The following is a 24,240-nucleotide window of genomic DNA, read 5'->3' on the forward strand; positions in this document are numbered from 1 at the left end:
TCTCCTTCTAATATAAAGATCAGATCAGTAAAAAGACATTCACCATCTGGAAATTGTTGGATAGGGGATTAATGTAGAGTGCCGACATCTTAATCCCATGTCATTTGTGCTGTCTGCTAACATAAGTAGACATACCAACTGTGAATTGTTCATAATTGCTGTTGATGGATTTGTAATACTAGTTAGTTTTTCCCTTGGTTACATGTAACAGTTTACATATGTAATGGGTTGATCATTATTCTCTTTCTGCATAATCTTTAAACTGGTTACTAAAGCTTCCCCATATTAACTCTGCTGTGTTTGGACAGGGTGACACAAAATGAATTCATTCACTAACTTTTATGCCTCAAAACAATTGAGTCCGATTTGGTTTTTGTTTACATATGACACATGCCCAGGCCCTGCTAATAGTAGCCCATGCTTTACATTGACATTGTGATGGGTTAGTGGAGTGGTCTCCAGTATCTGCTTCACTGTAACATGAGGACAGTAATGCAGCCTAATTCATTTCATTCCCTCTTGCTTGGCGCCATCTCACTTTGCTGAAGAAGACTGCTGGCTGAGCGGTATGGGAGAGAGAAACGGTGAAGTGAGAATATCTGGTAGTGCTGGCCTCCAAAGGGCACAGCCCGTTAACATCAGTCTGAGTAAGATTATTTCAAACGCTGGATCTCAAGCAGTGTACTGTAAAAGCACATATGAAAAGGAACCGTGGCAGGTCTAGGGTCATCCGAGGGATTTTGTTTTGCGGTAGTTAGTCCTTCTAGAAAGAAAAATCAAAGAATGAGTAAATGCCCCTCTGCAAGGAATATTTTTATTTGCATCATTTCCCCCAGAACATGAAATGAAATCTCATGGTGTTATTATATCTGTGCTCTACGGGTTTGGTGTAACTATGTTCAATGTTCTTATTCTAGAGAGAGGGCGAATGTGGCTAGAGGCTGATTTCTCAGTTGATTATTGTGTTTGTAGAAAACCTCCTTTGTTAATGATTGAATGTGCTCGTTTACAAATATTTTCTGCTTTCCTCAAGGACTTGTGGATTAATATCAGCAGCTCCCAGTTTGTTTTTGAGAGATGCTTAATTCCTTATTTTTTATTCTCTACTATAACATGATCCGGTGATCATTTTTGTGAACTTTCACTAGTCTTCAAGTACAGCCTACGTTTCTCTCCAGTCTCTGAATCACCTCAGCTCTCAAGTAGTTGATGACTTCCTCCTGTTTTGCATTTGATGTGGTCAAAATGAAAAGGTGTTTTATTCTTTGCACTCTGTGATATGTCTGCTTAGAGCTTAGACATCATGGGTTTTATTTTTGTGTGCTCTGGCTAATCTTAAGAATAAGTGTTTTGCAATGTCTCTGTATATCTAAATCTGATACAGTTATTTCTGTCTTGTGTGGTGTTAGGTCCCCAACTGGGTTTACCAGTTTGTCTCTCTTTGTAGTTTGCTTACCTAAAATCACAGAATTGTTCTTGATTTCTAGGCTGTGATATATTTCGTTTCCCTGCCTCAAATTTAATCATAACGTAATTGCCTATTCTCAATCTTGTGTTATACAGTATGTGGAATGCATATCCTTACCTCACGTTTCAGTGTGAAAGGATGCAAGCGTTTTGAAGAATCTGGATCTGGATCAATCTGGATTGATCGGGAACTGGATTTCCACATAGACCAAGCCAGTTTCACAGAGCTTTCCAGGAAGGTTAATGCTGATTGCAAGAGAGGTGTGTCTCTCAAGCCAGGAGGTTACAGGGGTCCCTGTTAAATGGAGATTGGTGTGAGCTCTGGCTAGGTACAATAACTCTTGGTTAATTGTGCCTCATGTGTTGGGGAATCCTGGTCATAGTCAAATAGTGACATGGCCTGGGTGTGAGTTCATGATAACAGGGGATGTGGAGCAACTGGCATTTTTATTTTACCATTTGTTGTCTTGGTCTTTTACAGAACTTCAAACAATTATAGTTCTGTTTCTGTGTACAATATTGCTAAAAATATTTGTGATATTAAGTACATTGTTTGCTGTCTTATTTTTAATTGATTCTAATCTAATTTACCTAACAAACTATAGCTATTTATTCCTGTATGCATAGCACAAGCTTCTCATTACTAGGATTTCTTGCATTCTAATAATTTGAAATGCAGTTTCTATTTATGGCACAACTGAAAGATTCAGTGCATTCCCTGAGCAGTGCAGCTGTAATTACTGTTAACAATACTGTTGTTTTGCTTCTTTATGTGTTCTGCTTGTCATATTTACTGCTTAGGTTTTTGCTTTCTAATTGTTCTTTAAAAAAAGACTGTTCAGAGCTGACTGGCTGTGCAGGCTGCCCTGAGCACTGCCACCCCTGTGGACTGCACAGACCTGTGCAGCACTCTTGTGCTTGTAGTGTGGCAGTAATTTACACCCACTGTGGAGAGGTTCAAATCAGGAAACAAGGAACAATCCAATTATTCTTTGGAAACCGTTTGTTTCAGTAGGACCACTGGTTTAAGGAATGCCACAGTTGTGATAAGTTGGAATGGAATCAATATGAAATGTGTGTGCTAAATGGTGTAATGGATTTTTTAAAAGCCCGACAAGCCCTGGGCATAAACTAAATCAATAATAATAAAATGTTGTTTAAGTACAACTTCTCTTTGGTTAATTGCCAAAGTTACAGATTTAACCATTTACACGTGATTTTTCTTTGTGTAACATAATCAAAATAATGTTGAATTTCATAGGAGTCCAGCATATTCATTTTGTTTTCTAACTAAAAATTAAGTAGTGAAGTTTAATATGAGTTAAGCCTTCAAACCGCTACACAGTAGCTGTATTTTTATAGGTGTGATTTGAATTGAAAGCTTTCTTTTGGCACTAAAGCATTATGGGAATGACTGCTGGAAACTGATAGTACAGTGATTGGTCAGTTCAGCAGGATTTGTTCAGCTCTAGGGTGAAGTGGTCATACGTACAGTAGTTGACTTCTGCTGAAACAATTTAAAGAAAATTCATAGAATACAAATACCTGTAGCGAATCAGGTGTTCTTTTTCATATAAAATGCAGTGATAATAATGTTCAACAGGCTGTTAATACATCGCATTTGTCTAAATAAGCTGCTATTTCCAGTGCTCATGATCTCGGAAAGCTGTTGCACTGTTGCAGGAAGGTGCAGAACACTTCTCAAAGGAGTGACTTTTGAAATAGTCTTTCTCTACACCATTTTGCTGTTGAGCTGATTAAAATAACTTTGTAATGTAAATCTTATTGTGACTTGTGACAAGTTGAAATGGTTCTTTGACAAAAAAGTATTTAAAAGGCACTTTCTGTCCTGTATTCTTCCACCATTGTGTTGATTTTTTCCCCCCGCCTTTTCCTCATGTCTTCAGCAGTTTCTCTCTTGTGGAGTGAGGCCGTGGGTTAGTAGGATTTTTAATTTAATCTGTGACTGTTAATTTGAGAATGTTCAAATGCTAAACTTCTTCAGACACTTCTTGTTTTTTATGCTTATTAAATTTAAAATATAATTAAATACCTTAAGTACTTCACGCCATTTTGCAGTAAACCCCTCTGCACAAGACGATGTAATGTGCCTGATCTTGCATGGCACAGTGAGGAAGTTAAAAAAGGTGAAGTAATCTGAGAATCGAGAGTTATCTGCTGATTGTCGCGGTCTTACTTTCCTGAAGGGAAAAGGGACAAAGAAATTTCAGTTTCAAGACGATAGAGAAATACTCATTAATAGAATGTACCTTACCTGTCAACTTGACAGATACTCCAGTTCAAAGGAATGAGTGCAGGCCGGAGTTTCTTGGTTGCTGAGGTCTGATCCCAGGATCTGCTGACATCTTAAGGCCGTAGTGAAAGGGTTTAACTGATCCAGTTACACCTTAATTGGATAAGATATATCAGTGTAGAGTGTTTTCATATAGACATGGCTATCTTCTGTATCATAGCACAAACAAGCATCAGTACTGCACTCTGTTGGGTAGGGGCCCTTATTATAGAACCTTTGAATGGAATCTTTCCTAGATTAATAAGTAAATTAGGAAAAAGTTAATTATCAAGTAGCTATAACTTCTATTCTACTTCTATAATATTTTCCTAAGAATTACTGTGTTAAGATTTCCTATGAGTTCAAAGTCCATGGTGGGGAAAAACAAATATTTGCAATCGCAAAGGCTACCTAATGGAATACTGTATGTTGTAAAAACTTGCTGTATCTTGCTTTTAAATTCGAGTGCTAATTTGTTCTGTGAAAAGTCACAGGTTGTTGGAAAGCGCCTGGTTTAGTTAAGGTGCAGTTAGATTTGAATTATGTTTGCATTTTATCGGGAAGTTTTTACTCGCAGTTTTATTGCCAAACTTCCAAAGCCTTTTCTTTTTGTCTCACATGGGTATTGCTGCTTCCTCTTTTTTGACTGCTCTGCTGCCCCTCAAGTCCCTGTGCTTGTAACATTTCAAGGCTGAGACCAGGTCTAGTTTTTAAGTGCTTGATATTGGGTCGTAATAGGACTGAAACATTGAAACATTTTTGTGAGGAGTTTCCTGCCTCCTGAAACTGAACAAGACCAGCTGTATTAGTTTTGAGAAGCTCCACTTTATTGTTTTGGATGTGTGGGTTAGATGGCTCTGCTTGGACTCAGTGTTTTTTTTACTGGTTCTCCTGCACATCATTTCTGTAAAGGGAAAGTGTAACAGGTTTCCAGAGGATTTGGTTTAATTAATGCCTGATCTACTAACCTTGTGAAATGTTGTAACATTTAAAGTGAAATGTGACCTTTGCGAAAAGTGAAATGCGGACCATTGGCAAGGCAGTAATGTGAGGCAAACTGATGAACTCAAGTCCGCCACAGCCCAACAAACTCAAAACATGGTTTGATCATTGGTGTGGTGCCACTGGGCCTGATATCCTATGATGTGTTGTGCAACACAAACTGCCGCCAAGAAAGCTTTAGAAAAGAGTTCCTTTCTTTCGTCTCTAGAGGGAATCTCGGCTGTGACATTGCAGATCCTTGGTGAGTTGGTAGTTGTGCAGGTCAGAGGATGAAAGCTGGCAATGCTTTTTGGAGGTTTCACACCCGTTTCTGCGGGTGTCGCAGTCCGCGCGGGGAACGGCTCCGAACGCGTGGGCGCTTCCAGTGACGGTCCCCCATCTCTCCGGCAGATCCTGACGTTCGAGACCAAGAACCCGGTGGAGCTCGCGGAGAAGCTGCGGGCCGTGTGCGGGAACCAGAGCAACGCCTACGCGCGGCTGCTGGAGTACCGGCTGAACGCGCTGCGGGGGCTGTGGGGCGCGCAGAGGCAGCTGGCCCTGGAGGAGCAGCAGGACCGCGAGAGCGCGGGGGACGAGGAGACGCTGGCCCTGCTCAAGCGGCAGGGCCTCCTGCAGCAGCCCGAGCAGGCGCCCTTCACCTCGCGCGTGGGCCTGCTGCTGGTCTTCCCGCTGCTGCAGTCCCAGTCCCGCAGCGACCCGGCGCTCTGCAGCGTCACGGCCGAGGTGCTGCTCGCCTGCCTGCGCGACTGCCAGCCGCTCAGCCTCACCAAGGAGCCCGCCGACTGCCTGAACGGCCTGGAGAGCCTGCTGTGCTCCTGGCTGGAGGAGCAGCCCAGCTCCCGGCAGCACGTCCCCCAGCGGCAGAAGGAGAACGCGGCTGCAGCGCTGGTCGCCCTGGCCTGCGCGAGGTAAGCGTGCTCCCGCCTTTCCAACATGTAGCATGCACAGTGGTGCTTCGATTCTGGCGGTATCGGAGAAGTGCAGTGATTCAGTGCCGTGCTTTCAGTTGCCATTAGTGATCAGAAGTTCTTGAGGAGGTTTTTATACATTATTACTGGAATCATGTGACATAGCTTGCAGGTTTTAAATAATCCTTGGGAAGCAAGCTGCGTTCACGGAGAACAAAATAGAGACCATGGGCGTTAATATGCTACCACCAAAGGCACTGTATTTTCTGTGTGCATCCAGCAGAAACAGCACTTGCTTTGCGGTTTAAATTTCAGGTTCACATACGTTTCCAATTCTGACAATCCCAATTTTTTGTTTTGCTTTGCCTGAACCAAAAATCATTTAATTATGTAGTTGATTGTCACAATGATTGCATGCCACCTTTCTCTTTTGGAACAAACATTGTGGACTTTTGGGGGAAGTGCTTAGCTCCTGTTACAGCCTGGCTTTGGGACAGATATTAATTGAACATTGTCTCAATGTTCTGCTGCAAACTGAGTTCTGTACTGCCATGGATAATCAGCTAAACATTACTTTTTAACTGAAGGTAGAATCAGCATGCAAGCAACAGGACTGCAGTTCAAATACATGTCTAATCTAAATGAAAAGAAACAAGCGTGGGGCATGCCTTGTTTCAGTTCCTTTTCATAATTATGCCATTTTGCACTGTAGGTTCCAGACCAGGTCTTTCTCCAAAGACCGAGTGTAGCAATTGGCACTGCTGTCTCTTTAGCACATTCACATGAAAGCAGCTTATCAAGTACAGGCATATGTTCTGCTGATGGCAGCTGTATGGTTGTCAGCTTGTCAAAACCAGAACTTCCCCTTTGTGTCCCTGTCAGGAAGCAAAGATACAGCTATTGTTTTAGAGAACTATCCAGGGTAGTGTCTAAAGGGGTCTTTCCACGAAGTTTAGTTAAAATTACTAATTTGTATACAACCCTGTGTTGAAGGGTGCTGTACTCTCTTGTGCCACCTGATCTTAGAACTTCCTGTAGGAGACAGTAAGTTTAGAACGTGGCTTATTAAAATGTTATTTTAACAGGAGCGAATGCAATTTTTTATTTTATTTCTGTGGTAAAGATTATTAAAGATCTTTAAAGATTATCTTTGTACAGAAAAGAAGAAAGGCTTTAGAATCAAATACTAAAGTATTGTATCTGATTTAAATGCAATTTCCCGTTTGTATGCATGAGGTTAAAGGGAGAAGAAATATAATTGGATATAAGGTTTATCATAAGGTTTATCTGGAAGTAAATAAACATCTCAGTCTAACAACTTGACCAGTTTAAGTGTGTTCTTCTTGTCCTTGTCCCCGATTTTAAATGTATTTGTTGCCAAAGGGATATAGAGTTTCTTCAAAGTCTGTCTGACCTGTTTTTCAGTTTTCCTCTTGCTTTCTTCATTTTGGCTCCAGTCATTTGGGACTATTTGATTAATTGACCAACCAAATGGCTGTTAAATGTTTTTGTCTTATTGTACTTTTTTTTTAAGAACCTCATTGACAGTGTTACTGTAGCTGCAATCACTGTTTTGAACTTCATGTATAATTCCTGTATTATTTATGTTGTCCAAGATGATCTCAGTCTGGGGAGTAGACACTCCAGGCTTCATGGAGATCAGAGGCAAGTGTTCTGTTATTGACTGCATTTTTTAAGTTTTAAGTTAGTTAAGTTTGCCTTATTAAGAATTTTGACTTTTGACATTGCGTAGCCCCGTGTGTTTTTTTAAATGTAATTTTGATGCAGTGCCACTATACTGTGTGATCCGAGCTAAGATAACATTCAGGGTCATTTCATTTTTTAAATGCTGCTGCTTCTTGCACATACTGTACAGTATATCATCATGTGAAAACTCCCGGCCTCATTCTTACTTGCAGTTATGGACAAATCAGCCCGAAGTTGTTTGGAAATACACAGTGAAACATTTTATCGCCTGGCCTTTTATTAAATGGAATGCTCTGCTAACTGGCATGTCCTCCATTAGCCCATACAAAATCCTCCTCAAATATCCGGAACGATTTCTGGATCTCCGGCTTCTTACATCTGCTTATTTCAGTAGCTCTGTATAGCGCAGAGAGTGTGTACTCTGTTACTGTAAACATCTGCTGTAGTGGAAAAATAGTATGTTGCCTTTGCTTGTTCTATAAGCTTTAGAGTTATTGATTACTGGTTTTCCCCCAACTTACTGTATTTAAGGGTTAGGTTCTGCACAGCCTTACCCTAGTAGAAATTCACATTCTGTACCTCCAGCAAAGAGAACTGCAAACAATTATGTACCAGAACTTTACATGCCTTACTTCCTAGTGTCAGCTTGATTTTCCCATCACTAGAATGGTTTACAGCCACGACTAAAAGAGTAATGCTGCAAACGCACAACGGGAATTACTCTAGACAATGCATAGTGCTCCGGACATCGTGTAAGAGACGATATGCACAGCAGGTGGAACAGCTGAGGCCACATCCAATGTTTACACAAAGTCAAGATGCAAAGTTTTATTTCAAAGGGAAGTGCTGTGATACTTAAATCCTGAGTAACTGGCATGTTTGGCTGTCAAGTGGTTCTCATTCCTCGTGGATGCTTGACAGTGATGTTTTTATTCTAGTAATGCTAGCTTTCTGTTCTGGTCTGGTTTCGTTTCCAGGCTGGGCCTGCATTTAGCAAGAATGGCATGCAGCAGGCTGCAGTCTAGGCTTTAGTATTCCCAAGGGTTATGGCAGTGGGGGTGCCATTTATTTTAATTAACTTCTTTCAGGGGCAGCAGCTAAGAAGAAAAAGTCTGTGACCTACATGCATGATTCCTAGTTTGTTCATGCTGGAAGATGTTTAAAATATCTATATTATGTGACTATTTTTATGCGGCTAAAAATTCGACAACATAAGAGATGCAAACTGAAAAGAGCTTGCATTTCACTGTTGGCTTCAGTGAAATGTGTGCCTTCAGTCTTTGTGCCTTTTTTCTGCTCCCTATATGGCCTGTCAGCTGCTTCATGTCTTCAACTGACATGGGATCCCAAGTACGAGACAAAGTCCTTTTAACTAATTATTATTAAAATACTGTCAGGACAACCCATTGGCTGTTAAAAAGAACACACTTGAATGTTTTTTGCTAAATATATATGTGGATGATTTGCTCATTGTGGCTGCTGTTTGTGGTTGTCTATCTGCAGATCACAGATTATTTTGTACTCTACATTGCTGTGATCACCAAGTGATTGTTCTCAGCAACAGCTGCCATTTTTGTTTTCGTCATATCTGTCCTCCAGGATGAGCTGTAACAGGATTGCTAAATATATGGTTTTAACGTCTGAATGTAAGAAACACAAGAACACTCTGAACATATGAAAAGTTCCGCATGTGAGGAGGTCACATAGTTAGAAGCAAAGAGGTATTGAGTCTCTTGTCCAACCTTTGTCCAAGAAGCCAGGGTTGACTTGGTGACTTGCTCCAGACATCAGACCTTTGTATAAATAAAAAAATTATCTTGTTTTAAGCTCAAATTCACTGCCTCATAGTAGACAAAACTGATTCTATAATTGTACGAAGCAGAATTTTTATGCAGTAAAATCAGATCTGATGTTTTTTTTATTTAACCATTTTGCAGTTGTCTGCCGCAAACCCTGTACATATAATCAGAATGGCCTCTTCTCATTTGAAAGCTTTCAGCCCATCCTTCCTGATTGGTTGCTTCCAGCACCATCTTGAGAGAAACGAGCATTGTGCATGCTAATATCCATCCTTGTGTTTCGGCAGTTTCCTTTGCGTGAAATTTCCTGTGAAAATGAAAGAATAGACAGGATTCACATGAATGGAGGCTGTAATGGGAGATCTTTTTTTTTATTAATGCATTTTAACAGTGGGTTGAACAGTGATCTTGTGTGTCATCTCATTATACTAGTCCTTTAAGAACATAAGAAATGTTCATTCCATTTGGCCCAGCTTGCACACTTTATATATATATACGTTCCATAACTGACTATAAAAATGAAATAAGCACTCAGCACAGAAATTTATCAATTATTTAAGGCCTGTTTACACTCTTTGCTGTCAGGCTTAATGACACAACTCCATTACATCATTGCCATCCCGCATAGCTCTTGGTTGGGGGAGGATGAACAGCGCAGCAGAGAAAGCTGCCCTTTAAATCAATTTCCCAGAATTACTGGAGACCATCTGCTTTGTCTGGGAATCTGCATCCCTTGGGTCCCTTGCTCTGACTCCCAAGTATGCGCTCACTCAGGATGAGTATCTGGGATTCCCCGGGCAGTAGAGCACATTTGGTTCAGTGCTGCTTGGGTAGGATTGGGATTAGCCGGCCAGTTCAGTGGAAGAGTGATCTCGCAGCTTTCCCTGGCTTCCAGGTCACGGAGAAACGCACCTCTCTTTCAGTGGCCACTGACCCTTCTGTATGTTTTGGTGATGTTTGTGCCAGGGCAAATGAGTATCTCAGCGTGTGGGTGGGCTCAAGGAAGCTGGACAGGGGCTGTTGCTGTGAGGCACAATGATAAAATTGGCATTTTCGACCCGGAGAAAAGAAAGGGTTAAACCGCTAATGGGGCACAGTGGGGAGTGCATCTGTGGCACGAAACTGCACTGGAAGTTGTCTGTGGCCTGGGGGCAGGTCCTGTGCCTTTAAGCATAGAGAGTATTCGTTTCATCCATGTGGATTTGGATCTATCACAGCGTTGCACTATTAAAGTGTTTTTAACTGTATTGTACTTCAAAATTTCAGATGCTGTTAGATTTTGCTATGTAGTGAAGTTTCTTCGGTGAGTGAAATATAATGTACTCATACCTAAGTGTGCTTTCTGTGCGCCATGTCATATAGACAATAATATAGATATTACAGAGTGCATCATGATTGCAGTTTTGAGTTTTTGGTGGGGTTTATCTTTCATTGTGACATCCCTTTAAATGTGTCTTTGACTGACTTTAAATGTTTCCCATTTTAAAACACCAAAACTATGCCAATTCCAGAAGTAGGTGCTTTACTTTTTCGTAACGTCACAGCTGCTGGGCATTTTACCACATTCATTTCTCAAGTAAAATTTACAGGTGATGCTGTCAGAGCTGCATTTTACCAACTGTTATTGAATGTTCCAATCTATTCTATTCATTAGAACAGGGATGTTTTTAGTGTTCAGTAGTCATAACTGTGATATTTTGTAATGAGAATCCTTTATCTAGAAGGCAATTAATACTTTTCTCTTAACTGAGTTCTAGTCAAGAGGCAATGGCTGCTAATTTTGATGAGAGGTCTGTTGTAAAACAAACACTAAGTATGGTGTATTGATCTCTACATTATAGTCTTAGCTGGGAATGCTTATAAACTATGTAAGGAGCTAAGAACATTAGAAAGGTTACAGACAAGAGAAGGTCATTTGATCCATTGTGCACATTTTGTTGCTTGTAGATTATTGATCCACATAGCTGTTTATTGAGAGATCATGAATCAGCTTTGGCGGTGCAGCTGGTCAGGCACTTGTCCCCATCTTGTGAGGTTAAAACATTATGAAACATACTGTACTCTTTTCATGGAAATAGTTTTCATGCCAAAATGTCAGCGAACTAGTAATAGTATGTACCAGTACTGTGGGGGTTGTAAGGGAACAGTCAAGGAATATATCTGGTCTGGATATGAAGTGGAGAATTAAACTGTCCAAGCAATTATTAAATACTACCAATTGCACTTAAAGACATCAACATGCAAACTACTGACGCATTCGTGAATTCCTGCACTAGTATTGATATTGTTCAATATGGTTTTATTGTTGCAGGACATCACCAGAGACCTGGATCAGACTTCTCTATGTGCCACAGAAATTAGTGGCTGGCAGTTATCGTATGACATTGTTAGAATAATGTTAAAAACCTTTGGAAAACAAGGTGGTGACATTTCTGTTTTTCAAACAGAAGATAATATCAAGTTTCTCTCTAAAACTTTAATTTGGAAATATATGCATTTTTCCAGTGCACAGCTTAATTATTATTTTTAATTCCAGGGGGTCTTTGAAAACCTTAATTCACACTGTACACCTACTTCAGAAGCAGACCGATTTGGGACGCTTGCCAGTAGCTGATGTCCTTTATAGGTAAGTAAATATGTATGGCTGGCCAAAAGCAAGCTTCCATTTTTTCCATTAGCTTTGTTTTTTTGTTTTGTTTATATTGATATGTATAGTTGCTGGCATTGGTCATGTATCACTGAAGGCAATAGCAAACCAGGCTGATCTATCAACTGGCACCACCTCAAGGGTTTACAGACAGTGAATGCATTGCTGGAATAAAAAAAAAAAATGATTTTATTGGCTCTTCCTTGGCAGGTTACTGTTACTGGAGGGGGGACCTGGGTCCCCATCATGTCTGCTAGGTGGCAAACACATCGTCTCCTGGGGCTTTGAGGACATGCTGCCCGCGCCTGACAGCAGCGCTGCAGGGAATGACAGTAAAGGTGCGTCTGCCCTTCATGTGTGAGAGCGGGTGTCTGATCTCATGTAATATGGCAATTGAGAAGATTCCAGGGCTTTACGCATCGTTACAGAGTACAGTGTGCTGTATTAATGTAGTGCGCCCAGTTCGGTTCATCGCAAACCAGGACACAACTTACTGTACAGCAGGTACTGACTGAACATGGTAGCATTTAGTAGAAAATTTACTTGCCTTAATTGTACGTAGCCTAACTGCTAATGAATCCCTGGGTTTCTCCTGTTTCTTACATGCCTTGTCTTGATCCCAAATTAACAAAGCTTGACCACAAGTCACTGGCCTGTATTGACTTCTTGCTAACCATGAGTGCATCTGATATGACATTCCTAGCAGTAGACCAATGTAAGCAGTGATTTGTGGTCTGAGAGCTTTTAAATTTAACACAGTCAGCTTACTTTGTACCTGTTTACCCTTGCTACAATATAGTTTGCAATTAAAACTCTTGATTTTTTTTCCCGTTGCACGATGGTTTCATTTTGAATTTAGCTGAATTTACATGATTGATTGAATAACAGCCACTCGTACAAGGCTCCTTTGTATCCTACAGTATAATCCTCCTTCAGTTTACAGAACCCATTCAGCTAGAAGGAAGCGTGTCTCATCAGTCCAGTTCTGAACGTCCAGAGCTGTCCGATACTGCTTTCCAAGAAACATTGTTACTAGTTGTTTTGTACCTTCCTGTAAAGCAAACAATCTACGTGGGTCTTTAAGTGCTATTTGTGTTGTATTTAATTTCCATGAGGTTTATCGATGTTTCTTATCCAGCAATATGTTTTTTCCTTTTAGCTTTTTTTAAAAGTAATGTTTTTCAGGTGTTAAGGGAAGAAGCATTAATCCTAGAAATAGCCTGTTAGGATGATTTCTGCCAAGCAGGGAAAGTAGTTCAGTTTTATGCTAATGTGCTCTCGGTTCCATAATCTTCTAAATAGCTCATCTTATGTTTTCCTGCTTTAGAAAGTCTTTATCCCTTATTGGTATACATCTGTTTTTTGTAGTGGCGATGTGTGATGATAAGGTGGTGCTGCAAATCAAAACGTTTTCCACTTGAACAGAATAGTTCAATTTAAAAACAGTGTTCTTCACACAGCTTCAGCAGATACCATCCAAGCACTTCTGTGTTGGACTCCTTGCAGCCAGAACATTGTTTCTGCTAAGCCAAGCATCATAGGTCCATTGTTTTTCTTGAGTTCTTGCACTTGTTTTGGAAAGGAGCAGAATGTGTAAAAATGGTCATAATTCATTTTTGGTATTGTGCGGTGATGAACAAGCTAGGACGGCATGGTTCAGCCGCAGTAAGATGGTGATTTGAGTAACTGGCTGACGCGGGCAGCCTGTTCAGCACCTGGGGCCCAGCAGTGTGCTGACCCTGCTGTGGAAGACTCTTCAGGGGGCTGCTGTGTGGCGGGATCAGGGCGGGAGAGAGAAGGCACTTGTCTCCAGAGCCAGGTCTGGACAGTGACGGCTCGGGGGCAAGTGGGAGGACTGATGGGTCCCAGGATACCAGGTTTAGTGGGAGCAGTCACTGTGGGGGGCTCATTTATCAGAAGCATAGACAGTTTAGTATGTGCAAACAAAAGAGATTCTCAGATTCTGTCTGCCTGCTGTGCATAGGCTGTAGACCTCCCTAAATGAGTGGACAGGCTTTGTTTCAGCATCTTGCATAAATGATGTAAGTAAGAGCTCGGTAGATCAAGAGTTATATCTCTTAACAAGAGATTAGTTTTAATCAGAAGGCTCTGTGACAACCATTCAGAGGGGCAAGCACTTTTTATATGGATATGCATTCCATTGATATTTTAATGTCAATAATAGCCATATTTCAATTTCGATTAATAACAATTTAACATGAAATAATATCTAAAATTAATGAATTAATATACACATTTTACCATATATTGTGATTCTTGGCCTTACTTTTCCCTGCTGAATTCTCTAATCTCAGGCTCGGTGCAGGGTTTGAAACTGCCGGTATGTCAACGCAGCTCGAGCAACCAGAAAATTCACTATTTTCGCCACTGTAGTCATCACATAATTAAACTCATTACTTGAAATCTTGGCCCAAAGATTTTCCTGACAGATAATACAATTAACATCTGCTGTGGGGTGACCAATGGTCAATGCCTGATAATCCCAGAGCAGTAAATTAGTCAACACAATCCATTTTATTTCAGGCATTGTGGTCGTGTCCTGTCGTTGTCTTTGCAGATGCAGATTTGGGGCGGTGTCTTGCCACCGATGGGCTGTATCTTTATACGACAAACTCCTTTGGAAAGGGAATCAGCAAGCTTGGCTCAGGGCTTCATGGGACTCTAAGGTAATGCAATGCTTTATTTATAGAAATGAAGGAATCTGGAGACCCTATAAATATTAATTCACAACCATTTACATAAAAGCAACAAATTATCTGCTGACCAACTAGCCAGGACTCTTGCTTCAGAAATGTGTTGGGATATCTTACACTTTTACGGTTATTGAAGATGCTTTCTTTTTATCACGCTAAGATTTACAGTAGAGCTTCAAAATACCCTAATTGGGACTCACTCTTTTGTGTACTGAAAATAATTGGTGGACCAGAAGTATTGCAAAATGTGTTCAGTCTTTTTGGCAAATGAAGTTTGGGTAGACACGCTTCCAATCATGTTTTGCAAGCATGTGAAATTTTAGATTAAAATAGCTGGGCTTGGCTGTTCATCTCATCCATGCCGTCATAAGGCTGAGTTGACAAAATAGTCAAGAGAACCTTTTTAACTGTAAAAAGAGGCTGCAATCGCTAGTTTCCTTTGGCCTGGATTCACGAAGTGTGGCACATGATTGGGTGAGCACTGCCAGGGACAGGCTTCGGACTGGTTGGCATTGCACTTGTCAGCTTGCAGTGATGTCATTGACAACACATCCGCTCCTCCAGTTCAGGCTAACTCACCTGTGAGGCACTGTAGCGCTCGCAGGGTGCCCAAAGATGAACGGCTGTCATGAGTAACTGGGCTGCAGGAACTTGTCTGCCCTGCCTCGTTCTCCCTGGAAGGGTGCAGGAGTCATTGCAGTGAGCTGAGAAATAAGGAACCAAATTGTAATTTCGAATGGATGTGGATCTGGAGAAAAACAGAATTCCACATTGGAAGAAGATGATGACAGTTGGAAGAACTGTGCTATTGGATGTTGCGTTTCCATGTCTTCCTGTTATTTATATTCAGGAACAGGTGTAATAAATGCTAACGTATTCAAGAAGGCCTCTTCACATTACTTTTTGTGAAAGACTCAATCTCAGAGGATCCCATCCTTGTGTCCTTGTGTTAATCCCGAACTTGTCCCTCAGGGGTTTCGTGTACTGTCGGAATGAGGAGCTGGAACCCGGCTGGATAGCGTTCGGCAGCGGCAGACTCCTGCACCGGCCCGCCTCCTTCGATAGCAAACCTCATTACCTCTTCCAGGTCATTGACCCCTTCAGCCTTCAGGTACGAGTCACCTGATGTCACCTGCCCATCAGGAGAGTGAAAATGACAGGTGGCGCTGTGACACTTCTCAGACCTCGTCTCGCTGGTCTACGAGCAATTCTGAAAGCTTGTAGGGATCACCTCTGCCATTACGCCACCTTAGACTTTCTGAATTGCAGTTAAGCTAGGTTTTGCATTGTTGTAGATGAATCTTTCAACATATTTTCATTAAGGATAAGATTTTAATGTTGTTGTTTTTTTAATTGAGACTATAAATTATTGCTTTGTCTAACCCTGTTGCTTTCCTATCCTGGTCTCTATTGCTTTTTTGCTGGCTATTTTATAGTTTGTCATTGTTTGTCAGGTGATTTGTAAAAAAGCAGCCGTTTTGAAGGCCTTAACTCATAAAATAGCACCTTTTCCTAAACTGAGACCTGAGCACTGTAAATACACCAGAGCATGTTGTAAGACCTGAAGGCTGTTAAAGTCCGTGTGGCAGACTGGAGAAGGATACATACTTTGCAGGCCTCCTAGTATATGTTCTGGTCACACCTTCTACCACGCAGTATTTTCAGATTTCATATGCATCTTGTGACTATAATAAGGTGTTCAGTAATCTTGAGATATTGACTAACCTAGTAGTTTTTGTTCAGAATTAAAGAGTAGTATCACACTAAAGATTTTACTTTTTTTCCTGGACAGTAGCAGAAATCTTCATTTGGATTCAGTTTGGTTTGCCTGGGGTGTTGCCGATGTCATTGGAGACGGGGTTGTGTTCTCTTGTGTTTCTGCAGGTGTGCCAGATTGTCCCAATGCCCGCAAATCACTTCCCTGTTGGCAGCAGCATGACCACGGTGCACCTTTGCTCTGATGGCACCTATGTGTACTGGATCTGGTCCCCAGCAAGCCTCAATGAGAAGACACACAAAGGGCACTCGGTGTTCATGGACGTGTTTGAGCTAGCGGTATTTCTGCTTTCATTGATGTCAGCGTGTTATGTCAGTGATGAGTTATTATATGAGTCACTTGCGATAGCTGTACGTGTTTGCTTGCTTTCGGTGATTATTCAGGTTTTGTTTTTTTGATGCGGTGGCATGCATGAACACATATTTAAACTACAATTTACATTACAATTCAATAAAGATTCTTGTTGAGGAAATTAATAAGTAGAAAGAGGGAACTTATCAGGGGATTTTATTTTTTCTTACTGCTGCATTTTAGATTTATACTGCAGAGTGTGTTTGATTTTAATGTTTTTCTTAATGTCCTCTTGGTCCAGTACAGTGTATGAAGGTGAACAATATGCACCTTTAGCTGATCTGCATCTTAACTTGAAAGTTAATTTCCCATTAGAAATGTTCTTTTTGTAGTGCTTTATTTGGTGTTTTTTTCCAAAATGTACCTTAGGTGTCATGCCTTAGCTCATTATTTAGAAGATTTTGTATGATGTATTTCTCCTCCCACAGACGCAGAATGGCACGTGTTCTGCCGGGGTCCTGCAAGAGAGGACCATCCTGATGAGGAAGGAGGGGGAGTCTTCCAAGTGCCTGAACGAGCTGCTGCTGAGCCGCATGTCTCGCTTCAGGGCGTCCCACTCGGCGACGCTGGCCGCGCTCACCGGCTCCACCATCACCAACACGCTCAAGGAGGAGCAGTCCGGTAGGCGTGGCAGCGGCCGTGCCCCCCCACAGACTGGCCGCGTGGCGCCAGCTCCCCCTCTCCCTCCTCTGTCAAGTCAGCTTAGCGTGGGGAATGTGTTTCATGGGGTTAGAGGCTCTTGAACGTTACCCAAGGGGGTGTTCGAGCTGCTGAGCTCAAGGTGGACACAAGCATCCCAGTCCTGAGCTTTTGTGGCTTTCCAGCTTTCATTTACATACCTGATGGATCCTCATTACGAATCAGTGAGAAGCTCAGTGTTAGACCTGCTTCCTTCTCTGCAGTGATGACTTTCATCTAACTGTTGCAATCAGCAGCATATTGTAGCAGCTCTTATAGGCCTCACAGGATTCGATAAGAAAATGCTGTCTTGGGCCATGCCGTAGAAGACCCTCAGAATGCTTGTATATTCTTGTATATAATAATAATTGCTTACACTTATATAGCGCTTTTCTGGACACTCCACTCAAAGCGCTTTACAGGTAATGGGGACTCCCCTCCACCACCACCAATGTGCAGCATCCACCTGGATGATGCGTAGGCAGCCATAGTGCACCAGAACGCTCACCACACATCAGCTAGAAGTCTTTCTCCCCGTCGGGTTAGGGAATACTTACCACTATACTAACGAGGAGTTGTTAAACTCCTATGTTTCTTGGCTTGCCTTAAATTCGACATTGACCCCCAGTGGCAAGCTATAGGATATTTTCTTGATTCATTCTGCACGGCTCTGAAGTGAAGGAGGCTTCTTGAGAGTACTCAGGGGGAAAATTGCAGCCTCTGAGGAAAGGCTGTGTTGTGGGATATTTTAATCAGTCTGTGACACTGCTGTCAGCACATCCATTTCAAGCAAGAACATGAAATTAGGAGGTGATTGTGCTGGTGCTTAATTTGATCAATAATTTAAAATGACGAGAGAGAGACAGGAATAATTCTTGGAGTTTTTTGTTCGGAAATGCAGATATGTGCATGCGAAAAATCTGAAATATGATCATTTTGCCCTAAAAGCTATAAATTAGACACCAGAGACCAGTGCAAGTATGGTTTACTTAGAGGACTTGGAGAACTATCATCATGAAAGACATGACAGTAATACAGCCTTCTTCAAATCCGTTCATAAGATTTGTGGAAATTATCTCTTTAAATGTGTGACGCACATCTATAAATACGTTGACTGCCAGTTTCCACAGGTCTGTGTTTCTGACAAGCCTCTGGGTGTTGTATTCTGTTTGCCCCCAGCTGTGAACACCAGCTGTGGGCTTCCGCTGAAGACCCTGCGTAAGACCCCCATGTACACCTGCGGCACCTACCTGGTCATGCTGGTCTCTCCCCCAGGGGTGTCTGGGAGCTCCGCCACTCGTTCCCTGTTCGGGGGCACCAGTGGGCTGTCGTCTCTGAAGAGTAAGAGTAAATTATTGTATTGAAATACAATCATTTAAAATTCATTTTAAATGCTTTTTATATGTTATGAAGTGATTTTTTAACTGAACTGTATCCTCCATTATGAGATGCTAACAATGCAGTTAAAATTAACTGACAGAATTGGGCTATACATTAGTAACAGTACAGACCTGGGCACTACTGTGTGATACAGAAGTAATAACACAAGTCCTATTTGAGTTTTCTTCCCTGTCTGCTTAATAGTGTCATGGGATTAGGTTTCAAAAATGAAACAAAGCAGTTGATACTTCCTGGAGTAGATTCTGTCTTGGTCTTAGATGAACTGTAATCACTGAAGAAAACCCACAGTTGGCACTGCTTCACAGTGTTGGTGGGGTTGGTGGGATTTCATAGGCTTCTTGAGAAGCAGAGTCCAAACCTTGAGTTTCAGGGACAGACACTTCATGCTTTTTGATCATATTGGTAGGTTTCTCACCATGCACAGACAGGTTCTATGGCTCCTTTTCTTCAGCATTCAGTCAAGGGTCTTGTGCTTTTCCAAACAATCAGGGTATTCTGGCCAGAGCTCGCCTTACTACATTCATCTCCACTGTTCTCTCATTAAGAGCAGTTTACAATCTAGTTGTCATAATGCATTCAAGCTAGTGGCACATCCCAAAGGATTAAAAATCATTTGATTGAGGCAACACTGCATGGAAAATGTGAATGTGATGATAAAGACATTAAGCTGTCTAGTGGGACTGACATCTCAAATACAGTATTGTTGTTCAGATCTAGAAAGGGTGGCTTATAGACCCTCAATGACAGAGAAATTAGCCAGCTAACTAATTTGCCAACTAGGAATAACATAAAAGAATAAAATGTTACAAAGATTATGTAATATTGTTATAAACCTAACTCTTTTTATCCCGATCATTAGTCTTGTCATTTGCAAGAAGTGTATGCAGATCTGTGCTTACTAAGCACTTGCTCAGAATTAAAAGCCTAGATATGTTACAAAGGTGGAAAAGGTACTGTATGTCTTAACAGGCATAAATAATTGAGTTTAATTAAATGAATTAGGCTTACGGATCAGTGCATGGTTAAGGAATAAGTATATGTACCTGTTATTCTAAAGTTGACAGCTCAGGGACGTTTGTTACTCTGTTGTGTGATGCAACTAAATACCATTGCTAAATATAAAACATCCTTTGTGTTTTCTCTGCTGTTATATTAATAGCTTCTGCTTACATGTGGGATTGACATATTTGCACTATATCTGCCATCACCTTTTACCCTATTTTAGGCTTCATTTGTTCTCAGCATTGCAGTTAGTGCCTGTGCTTTCATCTTTCCATGTCTAGTAAGTCCATACAGTCAGGGAGCTTGTCACATTTCTTACAGAGTTTTGTGTCCCAGGTCCCTGTTTAATTGCCTAACTTTTTTCAACCTATTCCCTAAACTCATATTCATTTTTTCTTTAATATTGCAGAAACAGCTGTACATACCACATTAAACCATCAGTTCATTGGCCACCGTTGTCTGTAACATAACGATACACTGCTTGTGTTTGGTGAAAAACCAGAAGCTTACAAATCGCTATGGTTAGAAAAAGAGGTGTTCCATGTGATATAAGAAGAGATATTGGAGTGAATATTTGTAAATTAATGAAAAATACACCCTTCAGGCTGTGCTTGCAATAATAGACTTACAAATACACTGGGTAAAAGACTTCTGTTTAATATTTCCTTCGTATTGTGCTTTGGGCATGTAGTGGACTTTTGACCAGACACTGGAATTGTACAAATTCATCTTGACGACTGTGTAAAATTCATGGCTTTCTTCTCTCACGTCAGTCCTTTCCTCTAGTCTGGTGTTCAGCATTGCTGATGGCCAGTTCACCAGCCGCGCTGACCTCATCGATGCAGCAGGAAGCTCTCTGGGTCGGGGAGCCCTGGTGCCCGGACTGGGTAAGGTATACACTGACTGTAAGGACCGAGGCCACAGCCTCTGACCCGCCCATCAATGCAGTTGTTCTGGAAACAAGATGATAACTTAAATGTAATGTGGCTAACAAGCATTATATTCCTACCTAAAATGTTCCTCAGGGAATCTTTTTGATGCTTTTGTCAGTGTAGTTATTCAGTGTGGTTTTCAATGAGTTATTCAGTTAAACAAATGACATGATGTGCCACTGTGGAAATGGATTGTACTGAATGCTTTCAGATGTTGGATTTGTTCATGGGAGAAGATGAATGTTTTTTAAAATAACATTTTTTTTATGCTGTTGAAACTGTGAAGCTGCTTGTATTTAAACAAAGACTGGGCAGAAGGTCCTGTGACTGTAGCACCCAGGCAGAAGACTTCTTGCAGGTTGGCACTGGTCAGAATATTCCACCGGGGAGCTTCGTTCTCTGAAGCCATGTTTCTGCTGTCCAGGTGCCTGCTATGATGCGCTGAACAACCTGATCTGGACTTGCTCCAGCGATTACATGGACCAGTGGTCGAATCCAGGGAACCAGGCTTTCCATCATGTCTGCCAGAGGCTGGGTGTGAGCCACATCATCAAAGAACCCAAAGGTGAGGTGAACAGCAGTAAGGCGAGTACAGACTCCTTACACGTAGCCCTGTACTCCACATCCATCTGCCTGCCATGCTGCTTCAGCTTTCAAGTCACTGTAGCCTTGTTGTAAAGTATAACCTCCCCAGAGAGCAAAAACTGCTGAGGGTTGCTGTGTTACTTTGCTATTTTCTTCTGAGAACTTTAAAATTCCGTTGACAGTATAAATTAAGAAAAATAATATGGACAATGATATATTTATGGATTTACCTGTAAGTAAAGTCATTAAGAATTAAACAACCATCTTAACAGTCGATTTGAAAGCAGCTTTGATGTAAAAGTTACATTGCAGTGTGTCCTCCTTATGTGAGTAAATAGTATCACATAATTGCTGGACCTAATGTATGTAGGTAGTGTCATTTCTCCAGCAAACTACTCGGTTAAAGAGTGCTATCGAATTATATTTGTACCTGAATCTGAAAGGTAAATTAAATGTAGAATTTCAATGAGTCTGAAACAAGAATATTGCTATTGGTTGGTGTCTGTTTTTCTCATTTCCAGTACTGTACATTTCTGTCCAGGAAAAAAAAAATATTGTGGCAGTCTTTAGTTTCCTTTCTGCATTGTGTCATAGACTTTTGTGCTTATTTGTACCTCTGTTCTTCATGTGTGTGATTGATGTGGTCTGGTCCTGATAAGGATGGTCGTAAACTGCATTATTTGCAGCAGATGTCTTCAGTGACTAAATTATAGTGAATTGAATGTGCAGTTGTCCGGATGAGAATAGCTATTGACTCTTGAGGATGGTAGGTGAAAGCAACAGGAGTAATGAATATGTGGGCATTGACTATTATCTACAAGCATCAAATCTTAAATTAAAGTGTTGAGTGTTCAGTAAAAGCATACCTTAATCTTAATGTAATTTTAGTTTTCAGGTTTGCAGTCTTTTGCCATTTTTTCCATATTCCACTTTTAATTCATGAAATCTGCATGAAGTGTAGCATTTAATTTGTTCTTGGAGATTCAACTCCTCTGCAGCACTGAAGGTTTAAAATTGCATGTCATCTCATGCTTGAAAACAAATATGAGGGTTATGAGAAATAATATCTTACAATCTCTGGGTCTTTAAACAGCGAATGGACTGTGAAAAAGAGTATTTGGTAGCGGCATGAGAAAAATTATCGTGTAACGGTTTCACTCCTTTGCTGTTGCTACAATCATCAGGGATTTTTGTCTTTTTTCTCTTTCTTACATGATGATGTCTCTTTACCTCTTTACCTTTACATGAGTATGTTCTCAAAGTCCTCCTGTCTTTACTCTGGGTCTTCCCCCCCATGTCCTCCAGAAGAGGCAGTGCACACCAGCGATGTGATCAACCAGCTACTGCACCATGTGGGTGCCATGTGTATCCACCAGCTGAATGTCCTGGCTGCCAGCAGCAACATAGCAATCAGCACATTCCTGGGAAAGCAGCATCCAATAGAAGCACAGCATTTCAGCAGCATCTGTGACATCATGGAGAAGGCCATGGTGAATGGAGACACCTGCATAATCCGCTGCATTCTGGTCGTGTTTCAGGTATGAGCAAGCCGCAGAAGTGAAATGTGTTTAAACAATGTCTTGTTGGACATTTTTTGCTTTCCCGACCACGAGTGTGGGTTTCCCGTCCGGACCAGCCTCCACCATATTCTTTTTGCATTCCTGTTTTAAATCCCTGCCTTCAATCCTGTTCGAGCTGTGAATTGCTTGTAAAGGTATTGAGCATTTTAATTATTACCAAATAGTGTCTGCACATTTCATCTCACTCTCTGCCTAGGTGGTCTTCAGGTTCTTCAGTCCTCAGACAGAGCAGAATCAGGAGATGGTACGTCGTGCCGGACTGCTGCTCTGGCAGTTGCTAATGGCCCCAATTGATCAGATTGGTGCTGAAATACAGAAGGAGGTGTGCCTTGCAATCAGGTAATGGACACAAATTCATGACATCACACCTAGGCCTCCACCACCCAGTAATTCTACAAGCTCTGAACCCACATAAGAATGTATGAAAAACTGATGATGTGGACCTTATTTACACTCTTAGTTTCCTTACACAATTAGAGATTCTGTGTTGAGTGAAAAAGTACAAATGTGTATTATAAACCAGCTGTTAACCCAGAAAAAAAGTCTGCAAATGGTTCCATAGTTTTCTTATTTTTTACCAAATCTAATAAACGTGTGAAGCCATATGAAGGAATGAGACCTGTCTGTGTGCATGGCATGTCTGCCCTGATTGACCTCATGCAGCACAGGAGTCTTTACTGTAGGCCAAAATGTGAATAAACACCAAGCAACTCCAAACTGGATATTACATGAAAAATTAACTTTGCAAAAAATGTTGATGCAAAAAATTGATTTTGTTTTGTTTCAGTTCTGGATTAAACACCTTGTATCACGGGGAGGCAGAGCTTAATAACCTCTTGAAGTTGGTCTTGACAGAAGGTAAGCAAACGTGGTAAAGGAAATGAAAATGCAGTCTGTTTATCTGCCAGCTCACAACAAAGCAGTTGATTGTTAGAAATAATTATGGAAAAAGAGGATATAGAATATAAAGTTGTGAAATGGACCAGCTGTACTTGGTTTGCCAATACTGGGTCGAGTTAATTTCATCTGAGAATTCTAGTACAGTGCCAGGAAAAGGTTAATTCTGTTTATTTACATATAAACAGGTCTCAGTATATCACAGCTGTGTATAATTCAATGTTTATAAGGCTGAAGAGTCATCAGGAAGGTGGTTCGAAAGTTGGGAGAATTTTGGCCATGAATACCAATTGTTAAAGAGAATTATCTTTTGACAGATGTGAAAGAAAGGGTTTATCTTGGTTTTTTTAGCTGCACTTGGAGTAAGAAAAGAAGGATTTCCATTGTTCATCTTCTAGGACAGGTTGTGGCTTGCTTCCAAACATGCGTTTTTCCTTGATGTAGGAAAATACCACAGTTGAGCTCCCTCTCCAAGCTGTCAGTTTGTTCCTTTGAGACGG

At 41.1% G+C, this 24,240-nt stretch overlaps 1 protein-coding gene across 7 annotated transcripts in view; it reads left to right on the plus strand.

Moving 5' to 3' along the window:
- hectd4 (HECT domain containing E3 ubiquitin protein ligase 4) overlaps positions 1-24,240 on the plus strand; it is an 87,164-nt gene that overhangs the window by 9,881 nt on the left and 53,043 nt on the right. For all 7 annotated transcript variants that reach the window (XM_088618715.1, XM_088618719.1, XM_088618720.1 and 4 more), the window contains exons 2-14: positions 5,153-5,670; positions 11,713-11,802; positions 12,034-12,161; positions 14,402-14,510; positions 15,510-15,648; positions 16,422-16,592; positions 17,094-17,286; positions 18,523-18,684; positions 20,520-20,633; positions 21,103-21,243; positions 22,569-22,801; positions 23,040-23,182; positions 23,631-23,701. In XM_088618715.1, coding sequence (XP_088474841.1) covers positions 5,153-5,670; positions 11,713-11,802; positions 12,034-12,161; positions 14,402-14,510; positions 15,510-15,648; positions 16,422-16,592; positions 17,094-17,286; positions 18,523-18,684; positions 20,520-20,633; positions 21,103-21,243; positions 22,569-22,801; positions 23,040-23,182; positions 23,631-23,701 — 2,212 coding nt within the window. The remainder of the gene's footprint in view (positions 1-5,152; positions 5,671-11,712; positions 11,803-12,033; positions 12,162-14,401; positions 14,511-15,509; positions 15,649-16,421; positions 16,593-17,093; positions 17,287-18,522; positions 18,685-20,519; positions 20,634-21,102; positions 21,244-22,568; positions 22,802-23,039; positions 23,183-23,630; positions 23,702-24,240) is intronic.

This window comes from Lepisosteus platostomus, chromosome 24 (assembly GCF_059453375.1).
Source record: "Lepisosteus platostomus isolate fLepPlt1 chromosome 24, fLepPlt1.hap1, whole genome shotgun sequence".
In the NCBI taxonomy this organism is placed as follows: Eukaryota; Metazoa; Chordata; class Actinopteri; order Semionotiformes; family Lepisosteidae; genus Lepisosteus; species Lepisosteus platostomus.